Genomic DNA, 22533 nt, shown 5'->3' on the forward strand with positions numbered 1-22533 from the left:
TAAATAAATGGTGTCTGTACAGATGTAAAGATTAATTGGAACTTAGAAACTTTATTTCAAAATGCAAAGTAATTTTTACAATTATTGAAACTTTATTCCAAAATCAGAGGGTAATCAAATGAGCACTCAGTGTCTTAAGGGCTGTTTACGAGCAGTTGATGTTTCACTTGCTTGTTGATCTGCAGTTTGACTCATCAACCCTTCAAGATAGAAATCAACTTACCTTTTGTAGTTGTAATCCCTTGACCCTAAAATGAGAGAAGGCAATGGGTTAATTGTTAATTTCAACATCCGAAAACTTGTTTAACAAGTGTATGATTTAGGTTTAAGAATATGTAGCATCTGTTAGAGATTCAGATGTGAAACTAGCAAATGTTTCACTTTTATCTCGAATCTTAGGAATTGATAATTATGTTAAGACAGGTTTAAAAAGATTTTTTATTTTGGGAACTTTTTTAAATTCAACTATGTATTTAAAATTATAGGAATTTAATTTAATTTAAAATTGGTGTCTTCATATTAAAAGAATAAAGTGATGGAGTTCTAGTAAAAGTTCATGTTAATAATAATTATTGATAAAATACACACATGTATGAAATAGTATTACTAAATACCCACGTTTATAGGGTAGAAAAGTATTATAACTTTGTGCCGGAAGGAAATGTATGTAACAGGTAGAAGGAGACATCTCCGACCCTATAAAGTATATATATTCTTGATCAGCAAATTTAAAAAATTTAATTTGTTTTTAAATGTCATACATTACAACAATATCAATATAATCTCATCTCTTTCGTTGGTACATTCTAATGTAAATCTGTTTATCAAATATATAATACTTAGTACGATTTAAATCGTAAAAATGGATTCTGATTTCGAATTTTCTGTTGTTCACTTATTTTATTCATCTTTGGGACGAATAAGCATCTTAGCTTCTTTGAGATAATTTGCTGTTTCACTCCACCAAACTAGATCCTTGCCGTATAATCCATTTAAGTTACTGCATAGCAAAAAATTATTTAACATGTATACTAATACATAAAAAATAACAATTTTAAATACGAGTATTTACCATTTAAAACAGTTGTTGTACCACCAACCACTATTAAACCAAACTGCACAATTATCAGAAGAAGCGTCATTATCCCGATCGAATGTTGTGAATTTCATCTTATCGCTGTCTCTCATCGCATTCTCAATATTTCCCCTGAATTCACCCAAACTTAGTGCGTATCCATGGTCTTCATCAGATATTTCGAAATCATCATATCGAGCGTAGAAGATGCTGCCACTTAAGGTAACCAAATGTATGTAGAGTTCGTATTGCTGCAAGCTCGTTAGTCGATACATCTTTTCTAATCCTAGGAAAAAGTCACTATCCATTGAACCGAAACCTTTGCGATATGTGGCCCAATCCCTGGTAAAGTTTTCTTTTCCACCAATTCGCTGCTGTATTACTATCCAACAAGGCCCAGCTAACTGACTATCGCATAGAACATCGAAGGAACCAACACCAGAAACTTCAATTTCATGCACACCAGGATGTTCTCCGAAAGGGAGACAACTTGGAGGATTATTATTATTATGTGATGTCCTATTTAATTTAACAATTTCTGCTTGGCATATTTCAATGTCTTTATCTTTCTTAAATAACATGGTTTGCCTCTCTTCTAATTTCAAACTAATTGTTTTCTGATGTTCTGCGATGTTTTGAATTGTTGCAGAGTATCCAGAAATTTTCTCATCTTTTTCAATAACACTAGAATTCAGCATTTTTAATTGATCCTCACATATTTCCAATTTGTTAGATTTATCTGATAAATGTAAACAATGAAACCAATTAAGGTTTATAGTTGTTTGTTGTGAATTAATCTCAGATTCTAATTTATCAACTTTACTTTGACACAATTGCAAATCGTTTTCTTTTCTTATTATTTCGTTTTTATACTCATCTAATTGAAATGCCTCCTTCATGAGCTTTTCATGAATTGCTACAATTTCACGATACTTGATCATAAGATCAGCATTTATTTCACTTATATGCTTTTCCTTAATTTCACTTTGGTCTAACTCATTACGAACTTGCTTAAAGTAGTCTAGCAAAGGCTTCACACTTTTGTAGATTTCACTGTGACACTGTTCTTCTATTTGTCTGTCGTTCTCGTACGTCTGATAGGAAAAAAATACTAAACATTAAACACTTGTTTAACTGTATACACATATGTCAATATTCACCTCTTCTCCTGTTGTTGTGCCCACCAAGAATAGTTTGAGGATTATTAATAAAACTAAGTTTATTTTTGTTCTACCCATTTCGAAAGCTTCGATCGGACTAAAACAAAGATGAATCTGAAACTAAATATTTCGTTTGAATTGATGAAGAGCTTAGCTCTGAATTGCTGATTTATGTATATATAAAACAAATACGTATTGCAAACAATTTGAATTAAGGTCCAACGTTCTTAACGTAAGAGAGGTCGAAAGATGAGATTGTGTAACAGTGATAAGGAACAATATTACATTATACGTTTATATTGTTCTTGATATTATTTAAGTCGACAGAATGAATACAAAATTAACAATAAATACACCAGATTGTCGATCACCTGATGAAACGAGATTCATTTAATACAATCTCACCTCTTTCTTTCAGGCATTCCAAATATATTCAAATCTCTCTTAAAAGTAGCTATTCATATATTTATTGGAAAAGCATATAGTGCACTATATCAATTATACCCAAATCTTATAATTACATTTTGGATTTGAGTTTCTCAGTTGATCACTAGATAATTTTTATACCCGCTACCCATAGGGTAGAAGGGTATTATAAATTTGTGCCAGCAGGAAATGTATGTATAAAGTATATATACATATACTTGATCAGCATCAACGCCGAGACAATCTAGCCATGTCCGTCTGTCCGTCTGCTGGTCTGCCTGTCTGTCCGTCTGTCAGTCCGTATGAAACATTGGATCTCAGAGACTATAAGAGATAGAGCTCTAATTTTTTTTCGACAGCATTTGTTATGTGTTTGCACGCAGATCAAGTTTGTTCAAAATTTTTGCACCGCCCACTTCCGCCCCCGCAAATCAATAAAATCGAATAACAAGCGTAATTTTAAGTCTAGAGCTGTATATTGTATACAATAATAACTATAACATAGTAATTATGAGTCCTGAAAATTTGATTGTGATCAGATACAAATTGTGGAAGATATTAAAGAAATACTTTTGTATGGACAAAAACGCCTACTTACTAGGGGTCTGAGTTGCTTTGGCCGACAATCTGGTATATTGTGTCGTCTTTGGTATATTTTGAATGTGGTACTAAATCGATCTAACAAATATGCCGTTTAGTAAGTTTTTAGAATTTTTGTAGTATTTTCGGTATATTTTGAAAATAATACCGGAATATTTTGCTTTTATTCAAATCGGGTAGCGGGTATCTGTAGCTTTCTTACTTGTTTTGATGACATTAAAAAACGTTGCTACTTTTATCCACAATTTTGTTAAACTTTTGCTTTCTAATTGTAACGAATGATATTGAACTATGTTAAAATGAAAAAGAATATTTTGTATTTTAAGATATTATTTTTTAATTAAAAAAGAGCATTTGAAGAATCGTTTTTTTTTTAGATATTATTTGTACATTTAAGTAAAGAATTTGAAGAATTGCAGCACTTTTATAGCCAACTTAAGATTTATACTTTTGGCACATTTTGAAGAATTATATAAAACAGAATAATTATAAAACATTCTTATCTTCGACTTTAGTAAATAGAAAATAAATATAAAAGTGATTTACTCTTTTTTAAGGTTAACTTGTAAAGCGAGAAATTTGTAAATTGCAACTCTGCCGAAAGTAAAGAGTAGAAGAGTAACAGAAGATGTAAAGCTTACTTAACTAAAAATTAATTTGTTTTTAAATAACATACATTACAACAATACATTCTAATTTAAATTTGTTTATCAAATATATTTAGTGCGATTTAAATCGTATAAAAATGATTCAGATTTCGAATTGTTCACTTGTTGATTTCTTCTTTGGGACGAATAAGCATCTTAGCTTCTTTAAGTTGATTTCTTATTTCAGTCCACCAATTTAGATCAGCGCCGTATAATGCATTTAAGTTACTGCATAGGAAAAAATAATTTAACATGTATACTAATACATCAAAAGTAACAATTTGAAATATTTACCAATTCGAACATTTCTTGTACCACCAGCCACTATTATACACAACTGCACAATTTTTATTGGTACGGTCATTATGGCGATCGAACGTTGTGAATTTCATGTTTTCGCTGTATCTCATCGCATCCCTAATATTTCCCTTGAATTTACCCAAGCTTAGTGCGTATCCATTGTCTTCATCAGATATTTTGAAGTCATCGTATCGAGCGTAGAAGATGCTGCCATCTTCGACAACCAAATGTATGTAGAGTTCGTATTGCTGTAAGCTTGTTAGTCGATACATCTTTTCTAATCCTAGGAAAAAGTCACTATCCAAAGAACCGAAACCTTTGCGATATGTGGCCCAATCCCTGCGAAAGTTCTCTTTTCCACCAATTCGTTGTTGTATTACTATCCAACCAGGCCCAGCTAACTCACTATCGCATAGAACATCGAAGAAACCAACACCAGAAACTTTAATTTCATGCACACCAGGATGATCTCCGAAAGGGAGACAACTTGAAGGAATATTATTATTATGTGATGTCCTATTTAATTTAATAATTTCTGCTTGGCATATTTCAATGTCTTTATCTTTCTTTTCTAATTTCAAACTAATTGTTTTCTGATGTTCTGTGATGTTTTGAATTGTTGCTGAGTATTCAGAAATTTTCTCATCTTTTTCAATAACACTAGAATTCAGTTTTTTTAATTGATCCTCACATATTTCCAATTTGTTAGATTTATCTGATAAATGTAGTGTTAATTTGTTTATAGTTGTTTGTTGTGAATTAATCTCAGATTCTAATTTATCAACTTTACTTTGACACAATTGCAAATTGTTTTCTCTCTTCTTATTATTTTGTTTTTGTACTCATCTAATTGAAATGCCTCCTTCATGAGCTTTTCATGAATTGCTACAATTTCATGATACTTGATCATAAGATCAGCATTTATTTCACTTGTATGCTTTTCCTTAATTTCACTTTGGTCTAACTCATTACGAACTTGCTTAAAGTAGTCTAGCAAAGGCTTCACACTTTTATAGGTATGACCCCCCGCACAGTTTTTCCATTTCACGGTCGTTCTCGCATGTCTGATAGGAAGAAAATAACAAACATTAAGCACTTTCTTGACTGTATACACATATGTCAATATTCACCTCTTCTCCTGTTGTTGTGCCCACCAAGAATAGTTTGAGGATTATTAATAAAACTACGTTTATTTTTATTCTACCCATTTCGAATGTCTCGATCGGATTAAAACAAAGATGAAACTGAAATTAAATATTTCGTTTGAATCGATGAAGAGCTTAGCTCTGAATTTCGGATTTATGTATGCAAGCAATTTAGATTATGCTTCAACGTTCTTAACGGAAGAGAGGTCGAAAGATGAAATTGTGAAATAGTGATAAAGAACAATACTACATTATATGTTTATATTGTTGTTGATATTATTTAAGTCGCTAGAATGAATAATAAATTAATTATAAATATACCAGATTGTTGACCATCTAAAGATGAAACGACATACATACAATACAATCTCAGCTGTTTCCTTCAGGCATTCCAAATATATGCAAATATATATGTATATTATATATATTCAAATCTCTCTTAAAAGTAGCTTTACATATATTTATTGGAAAAGCATATATGCTTTTAGAGCTCTATTTTTTTTTCGACAACATTTGTTATGTTTGCACGCGGATCAAGTTTATTTCAAATTTTTGCCACGCCCACTTCCGCCCCGAAAATTGAAAAAATCGAATAACAAGCGTAATTTTAAGGCTAGAGCTGTATATTGTATACAATAATAACTATAACATACTTTTTATGAGTCCTGAAAATTTGATTGCGGTCAGATAAAAATTGTGGAAGGTATTAAATAAATACTTTTATATGGGCAAAAACGTCTACTTACTAGGGGTCTCAGTTGCTTTGGCCGACAATCTGGCACATTGTGCCGTCTATGGTATATTTTGAATGGTGTACTATATCGATATACCAAACATACCATTTGGTATATTTTTAGTATTTTCAGTATATTTTGAAAATGATACCTCAATATTTTGCGGGTATCTCATAGTCGAGTACACTCAACTGTAACTTTCTTATTTGTTTATGATAATCTAGTATATTTTTCACTCTATGGTATATTTTTAATACAGTAATATACCTAAAATAGCCCTTGGCATATATTTATTAGTTTTTCAGTATATTAATTTGGTATATTATAAGAGTAATACCGTAATACTTTGCTTTTATTTGAACTTACTTAAATGTAGCTTTCTTACTTGTTTTTGTTATGCATTTATAAAGATTCCATAAATGTACTTTTAATTAACATATAACCAATAATGAATGATATAATGATTTCAAATTAGTATATTAAATAAATTAATTTAAAGATTTTGTATTAGTAATTAACCCTAAATTTGAAAGTGTTAATCGTAAATTGTAATTTTCTGTTGTTTTACATAAAATGAAAATAAAATTAAGTTTACAACCCGTAACACAGGTGTTTGGTAAACCTACTCGAAATGTTTTTTATACTCTAAGCATATGCTACACACACAATAGTTAGTGCAACAGGTGTGTTAACTAACTGTTCTACAAGCTTAGCTATTTGCATACGTCTCCGCCCCAGGTGGAATATCAGCTGCAAGTTGTGGCAAGTAATTCCCGACTGGAAGATTACTCTCAGTGGTGACTCTTTATGGCGTGTGTGGGCGTTCAATGATGCCATTGCCAGACGCAATCGCAGTCGCTGTCGCAGCAGCAGCTGCACAGTGGAGCTAGGCGGCCCACACACTCACACTCACACTCATACACACACAGACAGACATTGGAGCATATCAATAAATTACAGTAGAATGAACTCAGATGCAGGCAGAGTCAGGGGCGGGGCGGTGAGCAAGGGGAGATCAAGGCAATGGTCAACGACGGTGGTCCTGTGTTAAAAGCCAAGTCCAAAGTTAACATGACCATAAAAGCGGCTACAAAGAAAACAAAAAACAACAAAAAAAAACGTAAAGAAAAAAAATGGACAACAACAAAACAAACAAGAAGCACAGAGTGGAACTCGAGCTGGGGATTGGAGAGGTCGCTTGAGAAATCAACGCAGCTGCGGATGACGAATCGAAATTGACATTGAACTGGAAGCAAAGGCGACAACTGGATGCTGGGACATTATGAGCTGAACTTGTTGCTGCCAGTTGCCAGCTTGCCAGTTGGCCTGGCTTTTTAGAAATCCAATTACAATAACAACAACAACAACCACAACAACAACAACCACAACAACAACAACCACAACAACAACAACCACAACAACAACAACCACAACAACAACAACGACGGCAACAACGACAACTCCAATCAGCAGCCAACTTAAAAGGTAAACAATACACAAAAGCGGGCCAAAAAAGTTTAAGGTGTGTTCTTGAGCTTGAACGTAGATCTAGCTGTTTGCTAGCTGTTTGCAGTGATTGTAGCCAGGCCAAGTGGAGGTTCCAGCTCCAGAGCTGAAGCCAAAGCCAAAGCAATTGCAATTAACAAGCAGCCAAATTGAAAGAACCAAATCGCTGCCAATCGAAACCAATCGAATCGAATGCAAATTGACATTTTGTCACTCGAACGTGCCCCCTTCCAATCTACACTGGAAGCAAATTCCAGCACTAGAACATTCCACATTCCATTAGCATTTTCAAGTGACATTTTTCCATGGCAACTCTTTGATGAATTTTCTTTTTCGCACCATTTTGCTAATCCTCCGTCTAGAAGATGGCCAAAAACCGCCGAGCATAAATGTGTTAATCCAGCCATAAAAATTAACAAGCTGCCAAATTGAAAAAAACCAAATTGAAACCAAATTGAATCGAATGCAAATTGATATCATATCGAAGCACTGGAACATTCTACATTCCATTTTCCATTTCCACTTTCAACTCTTTGATGGATTTTCTTTCCTTGCTAATCCTCCGCCTGGAAGATGGACAAAAAACCGCCGATAATAAATGTTTTAATCCATTAATTGCAATTAACAATCAGTCAAATTGAAAGAACCAAATTGAAACCAATCGAATCGAATTCAAATTGACATTTTGTCTCTCGAATGTGCCCCCTTCCAATCTAGGCTGGAAGCAAATTCCAGTGCACTGGAACATTCCACATTCCATTAGCATTTCCAAGCGTCATTTTTCCATAGCCACTTTCAACTGTTGCCGCAGTTGATGTTGATGTTGATGGAATTCCTTTTTCGCACCATTTTGCTAATCCTCCGTCTGGAAGATGGCTAAAAACAGCCGAGCATAAATGTGTTAATGATCTTGCCGCTGCAACAACAACAACTGCATTTACCTGTTCTGTTGTTTTGTTCTTTTGCCGACACAAAATGCAAATTTCGTTCTATTCACCTCACGTCAAATATTTGTATAGATTTTTACCTCATCCTCCTGGGTGCAAGTGCATTCTGGCACACAGGTGTGAAAACTCGCAGCTCATTGTTAATGCGTTTCGGTTGTTGTTGTTCTTGTTGTTGTTGCTGCATTGTTTTGAGTACCTGTTGCACTTGCGTCTCATCTGCTTCTGAGACGTTTTGCATATTGCGGAATTTCCAGAATCTGCTTAATTCATCGAAAGGGTTTTCTCTTGACGCCTCGCCTAACACCTCGAACAATTTTGCATATATGGCCAACAACAGGTGCTATCCACATGTTTCCCACCCAAAAAAAATAAGAAGAATAAAGAAAATAACACATTCACATCTGGTTGTCGTAATACCCTAAATTAGCTACGCTGCAGCTTCAATTGCTACCGACATTGCGAAAGGCGACGACTGGAACGTGAGATCATACAAGAACATTTATTTATTTAAATCGATTCTAATGCTGACAGCTATTCAAGTCATGCATTGGGTATTCCCACTTGTTTTACGGCGCACATTTCGAAGAAATGATCGTATAAAAATGTACGAGAAAAGCATAACAAATATTCCAGCGGTTAGGGAATTGCGTTCCAGCACTTCCAAGATTTTATTCGATTTCCATTAGATCAGAAATTTTAGATTGTTGTCTTTTACTTGACATTCAATTTTAATTGCGATTAGATTTTCGAATATTTCTAAAAGTGCTCATATCAGAAACAGAGATTAGTAATAAATTAATGCACTTCCAGCGAATTATGGAGCATTCCAGGATATTCCAGTATATGCAAGGAATGTTTTACCATAAAATATATAGGAAATGTATGTATATGTTTCTTTAATTAATATCTTTAACCAGCATTAAATTTCAAGCTGAAGTTTGGAAAGTTGACTTCCATTAACATAGCGAAATTATCTTTTACTTTCCAGCCCAATCCCTATCAAATATTTCCAGTAGGTTTGTCAATACTTCTAACACTTTCTTGACATATTTTAGTAGATCAAAGTTATTGTATATTTACTTCTCTAAATAATTTTAGGCAACATTCAGCTGGAACACAATGTTTGGGGAGTAGAATTATTCTATTTCCAGTACATTATTGAGCATTCTAGTCTATTCCAATAAATTCTTGACATATGTAACATATTTTAGTAGATTAAAGTCCATAAATATTACTTCGCTGAATATTTTTAGTAAACATTCAACTGGAACAAGATGATTAGGCAGTTGCCTTCCATTGGAACAAACATATTATATCAACATATTTTTATTTAACTCTTTCCAGTAGATTCTCATAATTTTTATTTTAATTTATGTAATAATAAATAGTCGAAAGTAGCTGGAAATAGATTTATTATACTTCCAGCACATTACAGACTATTCCAGTCTATTCCAGTAAGGCCAAGCCAAGCCTATTCCAGAAAAAATTAAACGTTGCGCAATTATTATTCAGTAGAAAAGTTTGTGATAAACATTTGAAAGTCTCAATTGGTTATTAAGTAAATTCTTTATTAAATTCAATGCAATTCTTGTAATTATTGCGTGTTACTCTTAACGGTTTAAGCCCTTTTCAGGGATCGTGCTTAATAATATTTAATCAGCTGCATATTTAGCATACACTTAAGCAACATTCAATACACAATGCAGACACCTATCAGAAGACAGAAGTAAAGAAATTCTCAGCAGCAGACAGCAGCAGCAGCAGAATAATGATCAGTTTCTCTTTAGAGTCATTTGCTAATGTTGTGGCCCCTCAATCATTGACCATAATCTCGGCCCAAAAACCAATCAAAACAGGCACTTAACATTTGGCTATAGACCCGAAAATCAAGCAGTCGACGTCGAAGCAGAACACAAAACGTTACTCTGACTCTCTCAGGCATCGTTAACAGTCAAAGGATGGGGTAAGAATAGCGCTGAGTCATGCAGAGTTGGCCCAAACACAGTCTCGTTATTGTTGTTGTTGTGTATGTGTGTGTGTGTACCGTCCTCGCCATTGCACCGCCCTTGCTCTTGGGCACACACAACAAGCAATCAACCCAACACATTCCACATGCTGCTTGCCCCCTTCCCTCTTCCCCTCTTGGCAATCAATGCTGTATGACAGCTAGGTTAACAGTCGGATCCTACGCGCTTCCTCTTGATTTCGTTAAGTAAATCTCCACACAACGTTCGTTCGTTCGTTGTTTGTGGCAACCTTCACGTAGCGCGTCTGTCTGTCCCATTTTCATGGCTTGCCACGGCAAAACTGTCGAGATCATGATCATGGCTTTAACTGGCTCTTGGCAAAAGGCAAAGTTAAAGGCAAAAAGTATGAAAGCTACTGTCGAGTGTGCTCGACTTTGAAATACCTGCTACCCATTGTGAATAAAAGCAAAATCGAGCGGTATTAATTTCAAAATATACTAAATTAATATACCACAAAAATATATAAATGGTTATTTGTTTTTATATTATTTATATACTACCCATTTTGATTAAAAGCAGAATAGTGCGGTATTAATTTTAAAATATACCAAAATAATATACCACAAAAATACAGGTATATATAAATGGTTATATTTGTAATATTTATATACTACCACATTGTGAATAAATGCAAAATAGTGGAGTATTAATTTTGAAATATACCAAAATATTATACCGCAAAAATACTAAAAATATGCCAAATGTTGTATAAATATAACATAAATACTCTATATGTATAAAAATATTCTAAATTAATATATTTCCAAAATACTGAAAATATACCAAATATTACATTTTGTATATTTGTATAGCATTACATTCAAAATATGTCATAGAATGCAAAATATACTATACTATTCTCAGCCAAAGCTAAAGTTTTCTCCATAAAAAATAATTTCTCCAATAACTTCTACATTTTTTATGTGATCGCTACCAAATTTTCAGGAATCGTAAACAGTATAGTTTTTATTATGTGTACCAAGACTCGCAACTCCAGCTTCAAAATTACGCTTGTTATTCGATTTTTGTCGATTTGCGGAGGCGGAAGTGGGCGTGACAAAAATTTCAAACTTGAACTGCGTGAAAACATAACAAATGCTGTCGAAAAGAACTTATAGCTCTATCTCTCATAGTTTCTGAGATCTAGGCTATTATACAGACGGACAGACAGACAGGCGGACTTGGCTAGATCGTCTCGGCTGTTGACGCTGATCAAGAATATATAATATATACTTTATACATTCTGTCTATTACATATATTTCCTGCCGGCACAAAGTTATAATACCCTTCTTTCCTATGGGTGACGGGTATAAAAAGTACGTGTATTTTTAACTTGGCTGCGACGCCAACTGCGTTTATTGTGTTGCGACTGCGTCGGTTTTCTTTTTAAACGCTTTTAAACACCTGAGAAACTTGCTTTTTAATGTCTGTCTCTGTGTTTGTGTGTGTGTGTTTGAAATGATCATTTCGATCAGCATGATCATGATGATAATGATGATCTTGTGGCTTGTAGTCTAGGCTGCGACTGCGACTTCGACTGTGGCTCGTTTGTGGCATGATGAAGCAAATATAACAAATCTCAAAGTTATCAACCCGACACGTTGCATGCGTCTCGGTTGCCTGCGCCACGGTTGCCACGCAGCTGAGTAAATCAATTGACGCGCACAATTCTAGGAATTTTTCAGCTCTTCAGCGAGCTTAGGCTCCTCTCTCTCTTCCTCTTCTTTTCCTCTCTCTCTCAGAGGAGGAGATGCTGCAAAGCGGCAGCTCATTTGAATGCGATCGCGTTGGGCTCGTTAATGTGTTTGGTTGCCCCCACGGGGCATTTGTCGGAGGCAGCAGCAGTTGAGATTTATACCTAAATGATTAACCATTTCTTTTCTCTAGGCTTCTACCTAGACTCCAGACTTCGGACTGTGGGTGCCACTTGGTGTGAATTTGTAATGCGGCTGCTTTACTTGCCATTGACTTTGGATATGGTTTTTTTTCTTCTTCTTTACTTCTCTCTCAGTTTTCTCGGCTTCGGATTTGGGTTTGTCTTGGTCTTGTTGTTGGTATGCTGCGAGCTGTTTCCTCTACTTCTGCTGACCATTCTTCGACTGCCTGGCGATTGACACCTGCATGCATTTCTTGTTTCTCAGGTGTGCGACGGTCTCAACTCAAACTCAGCTCAGGTGTCTTTTGCCTCTCCCCGCATCGTTTCTTTATTTTATTTCTTTATTTTTTTTTACCTCTCCGCTTTTTAGTTTTTTTTTTCTTTCAAGTTGAGTCATCGACCATTAACAATATTGTTGTTGCTGCTATTCGAAAGGATTTCATTGCTCATCTGTTTCCCCTATTTGTTGTTGTTGTTTTGCCTCTCAGGTAGTTTGTTTGCCGTTTATTGTAGTCATGTTGTGATTGTGCCACAGTCGCAGTCACAATCACATTCACAATTTACGCATTTCTGTGACCTCAACGAAACTCGCTTAATGCATTTGCCCTGCGTTTTTAATTAGTCGAAAGTGCAAGCGCAGCCCCTTTTCTATATTGTCCTATATACCCTGTAAACAAACAATAGAATTCATGTTTGTTCTAGCCGCCCAAATAGCTCAAAATATTGCCAACGGAAACAATGGCTTAGCGTTGGGTTTGTTATCCTAAGATTATTAAATACAATAAAATTCACTTGAAAGTGAAATTGCAACGAAATAAGAATGAAAACTCCAAGAGGTTTCACTTAAGGGCTCGAAACTTGAGAACATATTATTTTGTAATTGAAAAATCATTATGAAATTTCTGCTATTTTTTAATGTGATTTTTTTGTTTGTTTTTTTTCTTTCCTTGGCAGGAAAATTAAGAACATATTGTTTTGCATTATGTAGTATATTATTTTGTTAAGTTTGTGCTCGATTTTTTCTTTGCTTTGCAGAAAACTTTCTAAAACCAAAATACATACATAGATAGAACCACATTTTTCATAAATATCGTAAGCACTAATCAAATTTAACAATAAAATGCTTTTAATAGTTAATCGTTAATATTAATTGCCGATAATACGCAATATTAAATGTTACTGGAATTATAAAAAATTTCTGGTATAGATGCTATTAATAATTATCAAGATAATGTAACGCTATTTTAATAGAAAGGGTTTAGTGTAATATATAATTTTAGAAAAAGGATTAAAAAAATAACACATAAATGAAGACTTAGTAAGAATGAAATGAAAAAGTATTTTTTATGAACTGATAATCATGTTGTTGCCTGTTACAATTAGCTTTAAGATTTGAAGTATTTCTTCAAAAAGTTAATATTACTTATATGTTGTTTAGACAAAATAAAATGTACTTTAATGTAGGTTTAATTTAAAATGTAAAAAAAACACTACAATTAAATATAATCATAAATTTTGCTTATTAAATATTACTCTTCTTTAAGGATAAATTAACAAAATAAAATAATATAACCTTTTTGCTTATTTATTTCATCAACTTCGCTTATGAACAACACAGAATAATTAGAGATTGATTTATTTATTCAGTTGAAAAAAATAACAATTAAATATTACCCCAATTTTGATTTCAAGAATAACTAACAAAAAAATGTTAGCCTTTAATTCATCATTCTTTTAAGAACAACTCAGCATAGTTAGAGATTGAGTGATTGTAATATAATATTATAATTAATACTAAAATATACTGAAGTCTGTGTTCGATAAATTTACATACTATTATATTCAAAATATACCATAGGTTATGTCAAATCTAAAACATTCTCAAAATATATCAAATTAATATACCAAAAAAATTATAAAAATATACTGAATGATATATTAATATATCATTATATCGAACATTACCAAATTAATATACCAAAATATAAATTTCAACAGTTTTTTGGTATATTAATATACTATAATATATATAACTGAACCAAAGACTATATTTGGTATATTCATTAATACATCGAATTAATATACCGAAAAAAACTAAGAGAAGAATACATTTAGAATATTGATAAACTATTATCGTCAAAATATACCTAAGAGTATATATATATATATATAAAATCTAAGACAAACATTATCTGCTTGCTGAACTATATGTTTTTATACCCTCTACCCATAGGTTAGAACGGTATCTCCGACCCTATAAAGTATATATATTCTTGATCAGCGTCAACAGCCGAGACGATCTAGCTATGTCCGTCTGTGTGTCTGTCCGTATGAACACCTAGATCTCAGAGACTATAAGAGACAGCATTTGTTATGTTTGCACGCAGATCAAGTTTGTTTCAAATTTTTGCCACGCCCACTTCCGCCCCGCAAATCAAAAAAATCGAATTACAAGCGTAAGTTGCGTAGAGTTGCGAGTTTTGGTATATACAATAATAACTATTGTAGTTATGATTCCTGAAAACTTGGTTGCGATCAGATAAAAATTGTGGAAGTTATTAAAGAAATACTTTTGTATGGGCAAAATCGCCCACTTACAAGGGGTCTTAGTTGCTTTGGCTGACAATCTGGTATATTGTGCCATCTATGGTATATTTTGAATGCGGTACTATATCGTACTATATATATACCAAATAGTAGATTTTTAGTATTTTTGTAGTATTTTGGCATCTTTTGAAAAAAAAAAAAATACCGCAATATTTTGCTATTATTCAAAATGGGTAGCGGGTATCTCACAGTCGAGCACACTCGACTGTAGCTTTCTTATTTGTTTTTATTTTGAATTTTTAATAATGCAAAAATCAGCTGTATTTCAAAAAAAATAAAATGTCATGAAATTGTTGAAACATTCAAGAAAAAAATTGAATATAATAAATAATATAGAATTTTTTGATTAAATTAATAAACGTTGTTATTTTTATCCACAATTTTATTAACAGAAATAGAATAATTGTAAATCATTCTTATCTTCGACTTCAGTAAGTAAAAAATTAGAAAATAAAGGGTATTTACTCTTTTTTTAAGGTTAACTTGTAAAGCGAGAACAAGAATCAAATTAATAATGACATTAAATTAGTAAACTGTAGCTTTAGCAGCTCTGCCGAAAGTTAAGAATAGGACAGTATCTGAAGATGTAAAGCTTACTTAACTAAAATTGAATTTGTTTCTAAATGTCATACATTAGGTTAGGTAGGACCGGCTGCCCCAGTACGGGGCAAAGCATAGACCAGTGGAGGTCCGTAGCTGAACCGGTAGCTTATCTACGTCTCAGAAATCGCGCAGTATGGATGCATTTTTGGCAAAAGCCAGCAGCATCCTAGGAAATAGCCGTGAGACTTCCCGAAGATCGTTGTGGCACGGCGAATTAAGGTATTTCAACCGGAGTCGGGATAACGCTGGGCATCTACAGAGAAGATGCTCAAGTGTTTCCTTAACCCCGGGTTCGTTGCATTTCCTGCACTGATCACTGTTCGTGATGCCCATCTTTACAGCATGGACAGCTGACATACAGTGGCCAGTTAAAATGCCTAGCATTAGCCTGCAGTCTTTCCTTGAAAGCTGCATGACGAATTGGTTAAGTTTTTGTTAGTAGAGGCACACATCAGCCTTGCAGTTTTGCACGAGTTGGCATTACGCCAGCTCGCGTCCCACTGAAGTCTAGAGCGCACCTCAATTTCACTGCCTAGAGTTCGCAGGGATATCGGAACATTGCACATGTTGCCAACATCGAGCCCCACTCCCTCTTTGGCGAGAGTGTCTGCGATCTCGTTGCCATCGATGCCCTGGTGGCTTGGGATCCAATAGATTCGCACGACCGCAGATGCGGTCAGCGACTCTATTGCTCTTCTGCTGTCCAGGACAACTTTGGACTTGACCACATCAGAGTGCATTGATCTTATTGCAGCCTGGCTGTCAACAAAGATGTTAATAGAGGTGTGATCACGCTGTAAACCCCGAGCCAATTCGGCAGCCTTGCCAATGGCAAAAACTTCCGCCTGGAAGATGCTGCAATGGTCTGGGAGTTTATAGGATTGTTTGGAGACCGGGTCCGGGCAGTATACGGCCGCTCCGACACCATCATCCATCTTCGAACCGTCGGTGAAGAGGTTGAGGGCTTCGGGAATGCATAACCCTTCCCGCCAGCACTCCGGTTCCAAGAATATAGTGTTAATGTGGTCAGTACTGGTAAGGGGGATAGTATAGTCCAAGTCTCTACTAGTCTCCCTACCAATGGCGCTGTGACCATAGCCTAGCAGACCCAAATTGCCAGTTGCGGCAATCCGTAGGGACGATTTTGCGGCTATGGATTGCGCGTATAGGTGTAATGGTTCCACACCAGCTATTACCTCGAGGGCTTTAGTTGGCGTCGACCTGAGAGCGCCTGTGATACACAGTAGCGCTTGACGCTGTGTCCTTTCCATGATGGATAGGTACGTCCTTTTTTCAGTGGCCTGCCACCACACTAGAACACCGTAGGTGAGGATAGGGCGAACAACTGAGATGTATATCCACCGCATTAGATTAGGAGAGAGGCCCCAAGTGCAACTAAGCATCTTTTTCGCCATGTACAAGGCTCCGGTGGCCTTCTTCACCCTTTCTAACACATTGAGCTTCCATGTCAGTTTGCTGTCCAGGACCACACCTAGGTATTTTACTGCTAGGCTCGGCTTTAGCATAGTGCAGCCTATTTTTGGGGGGGACCACGCAGGTACCTTATACCTCTTCGTGAAGAGGATAAGGTCCGTTTTATCCGCGTTAATGCTGAGCCCGGCTGATTCGGCCCATGCTTTAACTTCCCGCAAAGTAAGTTCCATTACGGAACTAAGGGTGGTTGGGCATTTCCCAGTTATCAAAATGCTTATGTCGTCAGCATAGGCAATTAACTTGGGGGCCCGTCTAGTAAATTTTAGAAGTAGGCTATTTACGACCAAATTCCAAAGGAGAGGCGAGAGAACCCCACCCTGGGGAGTGCCACCTCGCACTACCTTTGTAATGGCCGCATCGCCCCACGTAGCCACCACCCGCCTGTCACAAAGAAGGCGGTTGACCCATCTGTGGATCGCTGGTGCCGTGTTAATTGAGGTAAGGCCCTTCATAATAGCATCAGTGGTGACGTTATTGAAGGCGCCTGAAATGTCAAGAAATGCACCCAAGGCATATTCTTTATAGTGGTCCGCTTTTTCTATGGAGGCTACTAGAGCATGGAGAGCAGTCTCAATGGACTTGCCCTTTGTATACGCATGCTGATTTGGGGACAACAGATGCATTGAGTTGCTTCTGATGTGCAAATCAAGTAGCTTTTCAATGTTTTTAGCAGGAAAGAGGTTAGGCTGATAGGCCGAAAGTCATTTGGGACCACATGACTGCATTTGCCCGCCTTGGGCAGGAAAATGACTTTCGAGGTCCTCCAAAGAGTGGGGATATGACCCCATGCGAGGCACGCCGAATAGATACCCGATAGCCACGGAACAATCGTGGGCTTGCTGGCTTGCAGCATTGCTGGCGAAAGTCCATCGAGACCGGGCGACCTGACCTTCGCAAAGGAGTCGATAGCCCAAATTATTTTGTTATCTGTAATTAGACTGGCAGGGAGTCTCATAACTGGGAGACTAGGAAAGAGCTGCCAGTCACTATTCTCTATTCAATACATCCGGGAAATGAGTTGAGAGCAGTGCTTCAAGAGTTTCAGCACTGCTCTCCGTCCACGCTCCATCGCCCGACTTGAGCAGACTAGGACTGGAAGCCTGCTTGGACAGCAGCTTCCTCAGTCTGGAGGTGTCTTTGATGTTATCCAGGTCCGAGCAGAAGGTTCTCCATGAAGACCTTTTGGATGATCGGATCATCTTCTTGTACGACTTCAGGAGAGACCTATACTCGTCCCAGACATATTCGTTGTCCGCCTTCTTAGCAAGTTGAAACATGCTAGTAAGCTCTCCACGTAGCGATGAGAGATCTGGGTTCCACCAGGGTGGCTTCGATCTTCTCGTCGGTCTTGAGAGTCTACAAGATTGGCGAAACGCTGAAAGTAGTCCTGCAGAAAGGACATTGACATTAGTTTCTAGGTCCTGCACCGAGTTGATGTTACCCGGCGAACCAAGAGACTTGGAAACAAGGCTAGAGAATTTCGCCCAGTTCGTGTTACGGGGATTTCTGAACGGCTGAGCCGCAGGTACCCTGTTAAAAGGAATGGTGAATTGAATGTACTTATGGTCCGAGAAGGAGGGTCTGTCAGGACCCTCCACTCTTCAACATTGGTACACTCAGTTGAAATCGTTAAGTCCAGCACATTACTGGAGGTGGGACCTATATAGGTAGATACCTCACCCCTGTTGGCTAGTCTAAGCTTATGGTTAAGGATAAAATCAAGAACTGACTCACCCCTGTCGTTGATGTCGGGACTTCCCCAGACGCTATGGTGGGCGTTGGCGTCCGTTCCGATAATAATATGCTTATTGGAGGAGCAGACCATGTCCACCAGCCTCCGCAGCTCGTCAGGTGGAGCCGGCTTGTCGTGGGCCATATAACAGGATGCCAGCAGCAAACATCCTTCACGGCTCTCCAGCACCACCACGGTTAGATCGTCGTTGCTGTAATTAGGTAGTAGATGAGCTTTTAGCCCCTTCTTTACAAGGATGGCAGTTCTCGATCTGCTTACCAATGTCGGGACGTATAAATCATAGTTGGGCGACTTCAGTCCAGCCACCGTGTTGCCCGACGCTATCCACGGTTCTTGGACCAAAGCCGCGTAGGCGGACACTTCCTCCAGGGCAAGGAGTAGCTCCGCCGAAGCCGTTTTGGATTTATGGAGGTTGAGTTGCAGCACACTCATTAGAGGTTAGCAAACTCGCGGGGGGGCCCGTCTCCATGGACAGTTCCTCCCCACCTCCTCCGTCTTGTCAGTCAGGCTGAGGTGCTGGGTGGCGTCGGTCACGCTCTCGAGACCGAGATCTGCCTCAACCTCCCCAGACCTCAGCGTGTGTGTGTCCTTGTCGTTCGGATGACGTTTCTTGAGGCGAAGGTACACGCTCCTAAGCCCCACGCCATCTTCCCATTGCGTTTATATAGCAGATCCTCGGCCTCCTTGTTGATCTGAATGATCACGTGCTGCCCACCACTGGGTAAAGGTTCATCAACCTTCAGCACGGACCAATCACTCGTCGGTATGGCCGGGTTCTGCTTTTAAGCAGCTGAAGCGCCCGCTCTCCCTGGACAACTATTGGGAAAAGGACTTTCGCCTTCGGCATGGACGGAATATTATTCCTGTCCACCACGTCCAACTTGGCCCCCTCCACAGCCCGTCCAGTTTGGGTACGGTCGCTTGCAGCCACTGCAATGTTGGGTCGTCCTTGCATGTCAGGATCTTGACACCATTCAGCCAGCCAGTGCCTTCGAATGTAGGCATTGGACTGTCTGGGACATTCTCCATCCTGACAAACAGTGCGTCGACCAGCTTACTATGGGTCAACCGCCACCGCTCTGCAGACATTTTCCCGTTAGGGTCCCTCTGTCTATGAGAGCAACGGCGAGATGCCGCCTGGCAGTTTCAGCAACCGTTGCTCTCTGTTTCGTCCTGTTCGAGTCCGTGTTGGTGGAGCCAGGTGCTCGCAGCTTCTTGCTCACTGGAGCCCCTTGCTTGGGACTCTCAGCGGACCGTTGGCGCTTGCTTGCCATGGACTCCACCTTGTTGTTGGCAGGGCCGGTAGAACCGGTCTGCACTTTATTGTCTTTTGGAAGGGGGCTAAGTTGGTTTCCCGCATCCACGTGTTGGCCCAGGCAAGCCTCTCCTGGTCCTTGACGGACAGGTTAGCTACGCCACTAAGCCTTGCGTGAATACGGGTCGCCGCCCTATTTTGGCCTTCTCCTTCAGCCCCCGTGCCCCGCTGCGCAACCTTGGAGGTGCTGGCGATAGGCAGGGGTGACTGAAGAGGAAGACGTTCCCCTCCACCGTAGAAGTTGGCGCAGCGCTCTTTTGGTCCGTGTCGGTTAAGACCACAGCACCCGCGCGCACCAACCTCGAATTTTGGTGGCAGTGTTGTTACAACTGATACGGCCTGCTCCCGCCGCCTCAGAGGTGTGACCGCTGGCGACACGCAGAGAGGATCTCTCCCCCCCGTGCCCGCCGGTGGTAGCAGTCACGCCTTCCACCGACGTTTGGGCTGACATCCCAGCCCGAGTTGAATAGTTTAATGAGTCCATTCCGAGACCATAGTTGGCTAATTTTGTTCTTGGGAGCCCCCCATAGCGTTTTCAGTCTGACCGCCAGACACCTCGTACCATGGATTCTGCTACTTATCTTCAGGCAGATGCCCGAAAGATAAGGAACAGAGTCCTCAGCTAGGATCCGCAGTTCCTGAAATATCGACGTATAGTAGAGATCTGCTACCCGTTGACACTGAGGTAATACAGATCCTACCCAGCCAGCACCCTCGGGGAGGGTTCAGCAGAGGATTTTTGCCAGCCAATGTCATACATTACAACAATATCAATATAATCTCATCTCTTTTGTTAGTATATTCTAATGTCAATCTGTTTACCAAATATATTTAGTGCGATTTAAATCGTAAAAAAAAAGGATTCCGATTTCGAATTTTCAGTTTTTCACTTATTTTTGTCTTCTTTGGGACGAATAAGCATCTTAGCTTCTTTGAGTATATTTACTTTTTCAGCATACCAATATAGATTCTTGCCGTATAATCCATTTAAGTTACTGCATAGGAAAAAATTATTTAACATGTATACTAATACATCAAAAATAACAATTTGAAATATTTACCATTGAGAACATTCGTTGTACCACCAGCCACCATTATTCCAAACTGCACAATTATCATAAAAAAAAAGATCATTATCCCGATCGAATGTTGTGAATTTCATGTTTTCGTGGATTCTCATCGCATCCCAAACATTTCCCTTGAATTTACCCAAGCTTAGTGCGTATCCATGGTCCTCATCGGATATTTTGAAATCATCATATCGAGCGTAGAAGATGTTGCCATCTTCGGCAAGCAAATGTATGTAGAGTTCGTATTGCTGCTGACTCGTTAGTCGATAGATCTTTTCCAATCCTAGGAAAAAGTCACTATCCAATGAACCGAAACCTTTTCTATATGTGGCCCAATCCCTGGTAAAGTTTTCTTTTCCATTAATTCGCTGCTGTATTACTATCCAACCAGGCCCAGCTAACTGACTATCGCATAGAACATCGAAGAAACCAACACCAGAAACTTTAATTTCATGCACACCAGGATGTTCTCCGAAAGGGAGACAATTTGAAGGAATATTATTATGTGATGTCCTATTTAATTTAATAATTTCTGCATGGCATATTTCAATGTATTTATCTTTTTTAAATAACATTGTTTGCCTCTCCTCTAATTTCAAACTAATTGTTTTCTGATATTCTGTGATGTTTTGAATTGTTGCAGAGTATCCAGAAATTTTCTCATCTTTTTCAATAACACTAGAATTCAGTTTTTTTAATTGAACCTCACATATTTCCAATTTGTTAGATTTATCTGATAAATGTAGTGTTAATTGGTTTATAGTTGTTTGTTGTGAATTAATCTCAGATTCTAATTTATCAACTTTACTTTGACACAATTGCAAATTGTTTTCTTTTCTTATTATTTTGTTTTTATACTCATCTAATTGAAATGCCTCCTTCATGAGCTTTTCATGAATTCCTACAATTTCATGATACTTGATCATAAGATCAGCATTTATTTCACTTATATGCTTTTCTTTAATTTCACTTTGGTCTAACTCATTACGAACTTGCTTAAAGTAGTCTAGCAAAGGCTTCACACTTTTATAGGTATGACCGCCGCACAGTTTGTCCATTTCTCGGTCGTTCTCGCATGTCTGATAGGAAGAAAATAACAAATATTAAGCACTTTCTTAACTGTATACATATATGTCAATATTCACCTCTTCTCCTGTTGTTGTGCCCACTAAGAATAGTTTGAGGATTATTAATAAAATTACGTTTATTTTTGTTCTACCCATTTCGAATGTCTCGATCGGATTAAA

At 37.6% G+C, this 22533-nt stretch overlaps 3 protein-coding genes across 5 annotated transcripts; all 3 read right to left on the bottom strand.

Annotated features, from left to right (window-relative positions):
* Positions 1–511: 511 nt before the first annotated feature.
* LOC132789981 (fibrinogen-like protein 1) lies at positions 512–2337 on the bottom strand. 3 transcript variants are annotated; one of them, XR_009632760.1, is made up of 4 exons: positions 2236–2337; positions 1073–2169; positions 767–1000; positions 513–696 (listed from the first exon to the last, which is right to left on the bottom strand). XR_009632760.1 is itself a non-coding variant. In XM_060798361.1 (3 exons), the coding sequence occupies exons 1-3, from the start codon at positions 2311–2313 to the stop codon at positions 901–903; spliced, it is 1275 nt and encodes a 424-aa protein (XP_060654344.1). In that variant the 5' UTR covers positions 2314–2337; the 3' UTR covers positions 512–900. The 3 variants fall into 3 exon arrangements, 1 of the variants encoding a protein (XP_060654344.1); XR_009632759.1 differs by having other exon boundaries at positions 762–1000; XM_060798361.1 differs by having other exon boundaries at positions 512–1000.
* Positions 2338–4027: 1690 nt separating this feature from the next.
* On the bottom strand, positions 4028–5048 carry LOC132788314 (fibrinogen C domain-containing protein 1-like). The gene is made up of 2 exons (XM_060795647.1): positions 4203–5048; positions 4028–4136 (listed from the first exon to the last, which is right to left on the bottom strand). The coding sequence occupies exons 1-2, from the start codon at positions 4478–4480 to the stop codon at positions 4028–4030; spliced, it is 387 nt and encodes a 128-aa protein (XP_060651630.1). The 5' UTR covers positions 4481–5048.
* Positions 5049–20990: 15942 nt separating this feature from the next.
* LOC132790832 (fibrinogen-like protein 1) lies at positions 20991–22533 on the bottom strand. The gene is made up of 3 exons (XM_060799545.1): positions 22432–22533; positions 21278–22365; positions 20991–21211 (listed from the first exon to the last, which is right to left on the bottom strand). The coding sequence occupies exons 1-3, from the start codon at positions 22507–22509 to the stop codon at positions 21103–21105; spliced, it is 1275 nt and encodes a 424-aa protein (XP_060655528.1). The 5' UTR covers positions 22510–22533; the 3' UTR covers positions 20991–21102.

Source organism: Drosophila nasuta, chromosome 3, assembly GCF_023558535.2.
Source record: "Drosophila nasuta strain 15112-1781.00 chromosome 3, ASM2355853v1, whole genome shotgun sequence".
In the NCBI taxonomy this organism is placed as follows: domain Eukaryota; kingdom Metazoa; phylum Arthropoda; class Insecta; order Diptera; family Drosophilidae; genus Drosophila; species Drosophila nasuta.

Excerpts from the sequence above, each read along its gene's own strand:
- LOC132789981 (XM_060798361.1), bottom strand. The coding sequence starts at position 2,313 with ATGGGTAGAACAAAAATAAACTTAGTTTTATTAATAATCCTCAAACTA. Across the intron at positions 2,170-2,235 it reads GCACAACAACAGGAGAAGAG|ACGTACGAGAACGACAGACA; the intron begins GTGAATATTGAC and ends TTTTCCTATCAG. Across the intron at positions 1,001-1,072 it reads TACAACAACTGTTTTAAATG|TAACTTAAATGGATTATACG; the intron begins GTAAATACTCGT and ends TTTGCTATGCAG.
- LOC132790832 (XM_060799545.1), bottom strand. The coding sequence starts at position 22,509 with ATGGGTAGAACAAAAATAAACGTAATTTTATTAATAATCCTCAAACTA. Across the intron at positions 22,366-22,431 it reads GCACAACAACAGGAGAAGAG|ACATGCGAGAACGACCGAGA; the intron begins GTGAATATTGAC and ends TCTTCCTATCAG. Across the intron at positions 21,212-21,277 it reads TACAACGAATGTTCTCAATG|TAACTTAAATGGATTATACG; the intron begins GTAAATATTTCA and ends TTTCCTATGCAG.
- LOC132788314 (XM_060795647.1), bottom strand. The coding sequence starts at position 4,480 with ATGTATCGACTAACAAGCTTACAGCAATACGAACTCTACATACATTTG. Across the intron at positions 4,137-4,202 it reads TACAAGAAATGTTCGAATTG|TAACTTAAATGCATTATACG; the intron begins GTAAATATTTCA and ends TTTCCTATGCAG.